The sequence below is a fragment of the Pongo pygmaeus genome, chromosome 1 (assembly GCF_028885625.2).
Source record: "Pongo pygmaeus isolate AG05252 chromosome 1, NHGRI_mPonPyg2-v2.0_pri, whole genome shotgun sequence".
NCBI lineage: Eukaryota > Metazoa > Chordata > Mammalia > Primates > Hominidae > Pongo > Pongo pygmaeus.
The window spans coordinates 141,057,968-141,067,003 of NC_072373.2; the positions used below are offsets into that span (position 1 = coordinate 141,057,968).

Sequence of the window (9,036 nt, forward strand, 5' to 3'; positions counted from 1 at the left end):
CTTTTCTTGCATTGTTCCTGGATCTACAACCAGGAGTACTGGCCATTGGGAGCCTGATTAAGTTGGCTCTGGAGTCCTTTTGGAATGACCCTGTAGCCTTCTCACTATCTATATGACAGGGTGCTTCAGGTTTCCCTTATTCATTTCCTGCCTGTTTGCTGAAGCTACCATAGCTTAAGGCCTACAATTGTTGGCCTGTATGGTATGTGTCTCTGTGCCAAAAATATTTTCAGTTTACAGAAGTATTTCTTCTCTTGTTTAAGTAAAAAGTTGCTAGTTTTCCTTCTCTGAGTTTCCTTCCTCTGATCTACAGGGAAGGAGCACATCAAACACTGAGATCCTGACAAAAAAAAAAAAAGCAGAAATCCCTCAGTGAAACCTGTCCAATCAGTCTTACAAATGACCAGGCTCAAGAATCCACAAAGCCAAATAAAGTGTTCCTACCAGAAAAATTATAAAAAACATAAAGATTTAAGAAATACTTTTAATCTTTGATGCATTAAATAGTAAAACTAAAAATCAACATTTCAACATTCTGACAACTCTATGTGTGTAACTTCTACAACTCAGACAAATGGACTAATTTCTGAAAAAAGCACAAACAAGTAACTAAAACTCACCCAAATTAAAATAGATAACCTGAACTGTCATATAATTTCTAAAGAAACTAAAACAGAGTAAAAAAGTTAAGAATCTGAAAAACAAATCTCCACATCCAGACAGTTCCTCTTGACTGGCAAATCTTACTAAGCATTTTTTAAATAATTCCAATTCTTAATAATTTCTTTCAGAAAATATAAAAGGGAACATTTCCCAATTCATTCTATGAGCACAGCATTATCCTGATAACAAAATTAAACAAAGACAGTACAAAAGAAAACTACAGACCATTATCCCTCATAAACATAGATGCAAAAATCCTCGACAAACTATTAGCAAATCAAATCCAGCAATACAGAAAAATAATGCACACCAATCGAGTGGGATTCATCCTGTGGATGCAAAGAGTTCAAAAATTAACTAGTGTAATTCACCACACTAAAAGTCTAAAGAAGGAAAAAAAAATCACATGGTTATATAAATAGATAAAGAAAAAGCTTGATAAAATATGACAGTCATTCATATGAAAACTCAGCAAATAGGAGTGGAAATGAACTTCTTCAAACTGACCAAGGGCATCTGCAAAAACTCTACAGCTAACATCATACTTGATGAAAGACTGACTCTTTTGCCCCTCAGATCTAGGAACAACACAAGAATGTTCACTCTCACCACTCCCATTCAACATTACACCGGAATTGTTAGTACAATGGAAGTGTTAGTGCAATTTGGGAAGAAAAGGATATAAAAGGCATATAGATCAGAAAGGATCAAATAAAACTGTCCTTATTTGCAGGCAACATTATTGCCTATGTAGAAAATCACAGGTAATCTACAATAAAACTCTTAGAACTAATAAATGAATTTAATAAAGTCAAAAGATACAAGGTCAGCCCACAAAAATCAACCTTCAACAGTTTCTGTATATAAGCAAAGAACAACTGGAAACCAAAATTTTAAAAATGACACTATTTACAATAGCTACAAAAAAAGGAAACAAATAGATATAAATCTAACAGAGCATGAACAGGATCTGTATATTGAAACTACTCTAAGACCAAGAGACTGTCAGGATGGATCACAATTCCTGTATCTCCTTAGATTCCATGACCCTGTACTTCTTATAACGCTCCTTCTACTCACTATAGAAAAGGCTCAAGACCTTCTTTCTAGAGTTAGCCTTAACAAAGACTAACTTTAATGTTCTCTCATGTTTTATTATATAGATTTTCCCCCCAGTCTAACTCTAAAACGGTCCTTTTAGGAAGTTAGGTAAGACTACATAGAAAACAGCAATTGCTTAGGCTAGAGGAATTTATTCATTCAAGATATTTGTTATCTACAAGATACTCCGCCAAGGACTAGGAAACATAGTTGTGTTTCTCTCTTAAAGAGCTAAAAGTCTATGCTGAATACATATATTAAACAAATGAAAGAAAATTAAATACCCAGGAAATTGAAGGGAGAGCACGTCTATGATTTAGGAAGGAGTTAATCTAATCCCCCTATAACAAGATAGTTCACACAGCTCTTTAGGATGTCTTAGCCCTATTTCACCTTATCAGTTAATTAGAGAAAAGAAAGAAAGAAAAGGAAAGAAAGAAAGAAAGAAAGAAAGAAAGAAAGAAAGAAAGAAAGAAAGAAAGAAAGAAAGAAAGAAAGAAGGAAGGAAGGAAGGAAGGAAAGAAAGAAAGAAAGAAAGAAAGAAAGAAAGAAAGAAAGAAAAGAAGGAAAGGAAGGAAGGAAGGAAGAAAGGGAAGGAGGAACGGAGGGAGGAAAGAAAGAGAGAAATCCAGTAGGGCATGGTAGTGTGTGCCTGTAGTCCCAGGTACTTGAGAAGCTAAGGAGGGAGGATTGCATAAGGCCACAAAGTCGAGACCAGCCTGGGCAACAGAGCAAGACCTGCCTCTTAAAAAAGAAAAAAAAAAAAAAAAAGTCCTTGGAAATCTCTAAGGAAGCTGAGAATGGTGGCATACGCGTGTAATCTCGGCACTTTGGAAGGCTGAGGCAGGAGGCCTGCTTGAGCCCAGGAGTTCGAGGCTGCCATGAGCTATGATCCCACCACTGCACTCCAGCCTAGGCAACACAGCAATGAGACCCTGTCTCTAAAAAATAAAAAACAAATTTAAACAAATCAAAATTGGGAGAAGGGAGACAGGAAAAGAAAGAACATATTACTTTGACCCAAACACAACTTTAAAAGAATAATAATAATAATAATAATAGATATGAGCCCTGGCTATGTTGCCCAGGCTGATCTTGAACTCCTGGGCTCAAGCGATCCTCCCACTTCAGCTTCCCAAAGTGCTGGGATTACAGTTATGAGCCACTGCACCTGGCCCCAAACACAACTTTAATAGAGCATCACGCAGTCAGCATCCCTACCCAGTTGAATGAACTGGGTAAGTGAAAGAAATTAAGAAAGTAATGAGCACCATCTAGTGGCCAGAATTTTTATTTTTCCTCACAATATTTAATCACTACCTTACATTACTGATGAGTTTGTTCAAACTTACTGCCTGTCTCCCCTCCCTACTAGAAAATAAGGTCCAGCGGGCAGGGTCTTTGTCTTTTTTGTTCCTCACAGCATCAATAGAGTCTAGAAAGGTTGCCAGGCACACATACATACAATAAATAATTTTTTTAAATGAATGAACATCTTATATACACTTTATTATCCCAACTCCATTCCTAACACTTCCCGCTGAAAGTTTACAATTATTAAACATCATATTATTTCACGAGTTTTATAATTATTTATATTCTTGTGCTATTTATAATAGAATCTTCTCCCTCTACTCCCCACAAAGGATTTCATCAGTATCCCTTCTTTAAAAACCTGGAGAAGCTGGTGTTGATTAATATTCCTAACATTGCTCTAGGGATCTAACTGGCATGAAGCATGTAGCACTAACTTTGGGCCAGCATTGTGAACACTGCTGCAATAAACATGGGGGTGAAGACATCCCTTTGATATACTGATTTCCTTTCTTTTGGATATATACCCACTAGTGGGATTCCTGGATGATATGGTAGCTCTGTTTTTAGTTTTTGTTGTTGTTTTTTTTTTTTTTTTTTTCAGGAACCTCCCAACTATTCTCCATAGTAGTTGTACTAATTTACATTCCTACCAACAGTGTACAAGGCTTCCCTTTTCTCCATATCCTTGCCAGCATTTGTTATTGCCTGTCTTTTGAATGTAAGCCATTTTAACTGGGGTGAGACTATATCTCATAGTAGTTTTTATGTGTAATTTGCATATTTTGAACCAACCTTGCATCCCAGAAATAAAGCCTATTGGTTATGGTGGATTAGCTTTTTGGTGTTGCTGGATTTGATTTGTTAGTATTTTGCTGAGGACTTTTGTGTCTGTAGTCATCAGGGATGTTGGCCTGAAGTTTTCTCTTTTTTTTTTTTTTGAGACGGAGTCTTGCTCTGTCGCCCAGGCTGGAGTGCAGTGGCTGGATCTCGGCTCACTGCAAGCTCTCTGCCTCCTGGGTTCAGGCCATTCTCCTACCTCAGCCTCCAAGTAGCTGGGACTACAGGTGCCCGCCACCACACCTGGCTAATTTTTTGTATTTTTAGTAGAGACGGGGTTTCACCGTGTTAGCCAGGATGGTCTCGATCTCCTTCGAGATCGCCCGCCTCAGCCTCCCAGAGTGCTGGGATTACAGGCGTGAGCCACTGCGCCTGGCTGAAGTTTTCTTTTTTTGCTGTGTCTCTGCCAGGTTTCGATATCAGACTGATGCTGACCTCAAGGGTTAGTAAGGAGTCCCTCCTCCTTGATTTTTCTGGAATAATTTCAGTAGGATTATTGACAGCTCTTCTTTATACATCTGGTAGAATTCGGCTGTGAATCTATCTGGTCCACAGGTTTTTCTTGTTGGTAGGTTTTTTATTACTGATTCAACTTGGAGCCCATTATTGGTGTGTTCAGGATTTCAATTTCTTCCTGGTTCATTCTTGAGAGGTTATGTTTCTGGGAATTTACCCATTTCTTCCAGGTTTTCTAGTTTGTGTGTACAGAGGAGTTCATAATAGTGTCTGGGTATTTTTTTTTCTGTAAGGTCAATGGTAATGTCATATTTGTCATTTCTGATTGTGTTTATTTGGATTTTCTTTTTCCTTATTAATCTAACTAATAGTCTTTAAATCTTATTTATTCTTCCAAAGAAACAACTTTTGGTTTCATTGATCTTTTGTATGGATTTTGCATCTCGATTTCATTCAGTCAGTTCAATTTTGGTCATTTCTTTTCTTTTGCTAGTTTTGGAGTTGATTTGCTCTTGTTTTTCTAGTTCCTGTAGGTGTGATGTTAGGTTGTTCATTTGAGATCTTTCTAACTTCTTGATGTAGGCATTTAGCACTATAAACTTTCTTCTTACCCCTGCTTTAACTGTGTTCCAGAGATTCTGATATGTTGTATCTTTGTTTTCATTAGTTTGAAAGACTTTTTTGATTTCTGCCTTAATTTCATTGCTTACCCAAATGTCACCCAGGAGCAGACTATTTAATTTCCATGTAATTTATACTTTTGAGAGATCTTCTGGGTATTCATTTCTATTTTTATTGTGCTGTAGTACTAGAGTATGGCTGGTATTATTCCAGTTTTTTGCAATTTGTTGAGAATTGCATTATGGTTGAGCATGTGGTCAGCCTTAGAGTATGTGGTCAGCCTTAGAGTATGTGCCGTGTGCAGATGAGAGGAATGTATATCCTGCTGCCAAACTGATTTGTAAAGTCAAAATTCATTTTCCCTTTTTAAAAATTGTTCAAAGACTGTAAAGACTATCTGACTGATTCAAATCACAAATTCTAACAGTTAAGTTGCTATCAATACAGCCAAACGTGTATGTGGATAGACAGACAACAGATAAATGAGACACACATTTACCCTGATCAGCCTTTCCATGGGTTAAGTGTACAATTTCTATTATGGTTTTTGAAATAGTTGAACTAATGTTTGTATAGCTATTATTATCTGGCTAGGAAACATTAGTTTAATATTCTAATACACACACATAAATATTGCATTTAAAATACTTACGTGAGACTGAAAACTGAACATAATTCTCTAGAGCAGGATTATAAGGTGGAAAAGTCTTTAGGAACTTCCAAACCCACACTTAGTTGTCTTGTTTCCTAGAACAGGTCCTTCTTAGTACTACTGTAGGGTTATAAGATAAAAGAAAATGTAGTCCTGCCTCCTTGACTCTTAGTACCTAGAAGTCACAGATACCTCTTCAGCAGCATTTTCAGATAATGAGGCATTGCTACTATCTTCCAACTTGTTTTCCTCCCTCACTCCTCTATTGTCACCTGGAAGATCCATGTAAAAGGAAAGCGGAATGCCTTTGGGAATCAACTAGAATAGTAGTCAGTAAACAATTACAGGCAAACTGTGGCTATACTTCAGGAAACAAATGTAAAAGAGTTAAATGAAATTGAAGTTGATTTATTTATCTGCAAATATAGATAGTTGGTCCAGAGCTGGAGTGGTGGCTCCATGATGTCAGGGCTCAGGATCCTTCTCTCTCGTTCTATTGCACTAGATCATCTTGAACTTGTAGATTCCATATGGTGGTCCAAGAGGGCTGCAGGCATCTTAGACCTGTACCCTGCACCCAAACTGGCAGGTAAACTGCAAACCAAGGGAACAAGAAGGGCCTACCACTCCCTTAAGACATTTCATGGCAGCTGCACGTACAGCTCCCATTTATATGCCATTGGCCACAATTTGGTCATACAGCCAACCTAGCCATAACAGAAGGTGGAAATGCATTCTTTATACAATGCACCCATGTACTTTGCTGAAACTTGGGGACTCTATTACTATAGATTTAAAAAGGGATTGTGACCCAAAAAAAGTTTTTAAAAAAAATAGAAGAGAGTATCAAATAGTGGGGGATAAATAGCAGCCCCATCCTAAAGTTTCTCTTTCCCTTTTTCGTAACGACCAATGTTATAGTACTTACTAAGGACTGAGTACTCTCCTAAGTATCGTTGGTTTTGTTTTGGTTGACTGATTCATTAAATCATTTAATCCTTACAATAACACTCTGAGTAAGGTTCTATTATTCACTTTTTACAATTGAGGAGATTGAAGCACAGAGAAATGAAATAACTTGCCCAAGGTAACACAGCTAGAAAATCGCAGAGGTGGAATTTGAACCAGGCAATTTGGCTTATCCATTATGCTATACCACCTTCTCTCTGCTATATTTCAAAATATTTTCAGTTCTTTAGATGAGGCAAGGAAAAAGGCCTAATCTACATAATTTTTTATTCAGAAAACAAGGGTATAAGGGTAATTTTTTATTCAGAAAACAAGGGTATAAGGTAATATAAGGGTAATATTAGGGTATAAGGGTAATTTTTGTATTCAGGAAACAAGATTAAAGGGCAATATACCTATTAGCTAGTAATTTCTTTTTCTTTTTTTTTTTTGAGACGGAGTCTCACTCTGTCGCATAGGCTGAAGTATGGTGGCACAATCTCGGCTCACTGCAACCTCTGCCTCCCGGGTTCAAGCGATTCTCCTGCCTCAGTCTCCTGAGTAGCTAGGATTACAGGCACGCACCACCACCCCTGGCTAATTTTTTTGTATTTTTAGTAGAGACGGGGTTTCACCATGTTGGTCAGGCTGGTCTCGAACTCCTGACCTGATGATCCACCCGCCCACCTCGGCCTCCCAAAGTGCTGGGATTACAGGCGTGAGCCACCGCACCCAGCCTATTAGCTAGTAATTTAAGGGACTCACTTACACGGCCTTTTTGTACATTCGGGGCCTTTTCAACTCCTATTTCCCTTTCCAGAATCACTTTTGCAAGGCTGCTTCCTTACCATTCAATTCTGAGTTCTAATGTCACCTCCTCAAAAAAGCCTTCCTGACCATCCTATTTAAATTTGCAGCTATCTCCACCCATCACTGCTTCTTTCATAGCACTTATCACCCTCTAAAGTCATTTTTTATACTTACTTGTCTATTGCTTGTCTCTCCCTACCAGAATGTAAGGTTTAAGACACATGTTTTCTCTACCTCATTCTTCCCAGTTGCCTCAACATTCTATGAGAAAAAGAAAAACAGCCCTTCGTGTCACGAACAGAACTAACACTTTAGTGTTGTTAGGAATTGACTGCAGTGTTCCCCTGTTAAAACATAACAATCTCACAAAACACTAACATCATACCAGGTCATTCTGTGATCATAATGAAGTGACACAACAAACAAGATCACACTATTTTTGCCCAGCCAGATTTTTAAAAAGGTCACTGTGCAAACTACAAAAATATCAAACTATCCTCCTCCCCCAGCTAATATGATTGTTGCTTCTTTGCGGATTACAGCTTTAGCCTTGCACTTTTCCTCCCTCCTAAAGGTGAGATGTAGTATGATCCCCAATCGCGGCGGACCCCACAGGCAATGCGCGCTGAGTCACACTACACAGCCAATCCCAGGCCACATCCAGGCTCGCCCCTACCTGTACACAATAATTTCTCCATGCACCTAACCGTCTGCTGAAACTCCCTGTACCTAGTTGAAGACTATATTCCTTTAATCAATGTATACTTTTGTTCCCTCCTTTAGAACTGAATAACAATGCTAACGCCTCTCCCACTCCCTCTAGCCTCTCATCCTCTTAAAATAGAAGAGGAAAAATATCCAAACATAAAATTCAATTTTTAACAAAAACTCTCTTTTCGCTGACACTGCCCTCCCCAAAGAAGTCACCAGTGGTTTCCTTCCTTGTTTTCCTAGAGAATTTTCTTTTTCGCTTTTTAGTGTCATTTTTCTTCCTCCTTCAGTCTCACATGTCCCTTTCATTCTTAGTTTGCTGATCAAACTAATATCCAGGAAAGTGAAGTTCCTTTCCGCTTTTTAACCCCACACCCCCATCTCAAATGACAAATGCATCTAGGAACTCCTTTTCACACTCTCTCTAGCCCTGCCCTCTCAGGCACCTTCCAAAGTTATTCCACCCCGATCCCTCCACTTGTACAAGCCCAGCGGCCCCACAGCTTGCCCATCCTTGCAAACCAGTCCTCGTCCTATAACCTGCCCCACCCCGATCAGTCGCATACATCCGACTCGAGCCCTGGGCCCAAATTCCATACCCATATCCAAGTCCCCGCCCCACTAACTCGAGTCCGCACTTACGCCTGCCTGAACCAGCATGTGATCCCGGCCGACTCCACAGCCAATGAGTTCCCTGAGTCCACACCCATAGCCAATCCTCGGCCACGTCCAGGCCATCCTCCATCTTGCCCCCTTCCTCACTCAAGCCCAACCCAGGGCCGCCACGCCTTCCCTCCTCCATTTCCATCCAGTCCGCGATCGCGGCGGACCCCGCCGTCATCGCGCGCCGTGAGTCACACTCCACAGCCAATCCCTGGCCACATCCGGGCTCGCCCCTGCCCCTCCCCCTTGTTCCCACA

General features: G+C 39.5%; 2 protein-coding genes across 14 annotated transcripts in view; one reads left to right on the forward strand and one right to left on the reverse strand.

Annotated features, from left to right (window-relative positions):
• LOC134738342 (putative uncharacterized protein encoded by LINC00596) overlaps nucleotides 1-8,972 on the reverse strand; it is a 75,246-nt gene extending 66,274 nt beyond the window's left edge. For 6 of the 13 annotated variants that reach the window (XR_010124035.1, XR_010124034.1, XM_063653048.1 and 3 more), the window contains exon 1: nucleotides 8,759-8,964. Coding sequence is in view for 4 of the 13 variants with exons in the window: in XM_063653048.1 (XP_063509118.1) it covers nucleotides 8,759-8,957 (199 nt within the window). In the remaining 9 variants the exon portion in view is untranslated. Of the gene's footprint in view, nucleotides 1-8,758 lie in introns of all 13 variants that reach the window. The other 7 variants (XR_010124040.1, XR_010124039.1, XR_010124042.1 and 4 more) reach the window with 6 other exon arrangements.
• KYAT3 (kynurenine aminotransferase 3) overlaps nucleotides 1-9,036 on the forward strand; it is a 66,804-nt gene that overhangs the window by 852 nt on the left and 56,916 nt on the right. The gene's annotated exons all lie outside the window — the stretch shown is intronic.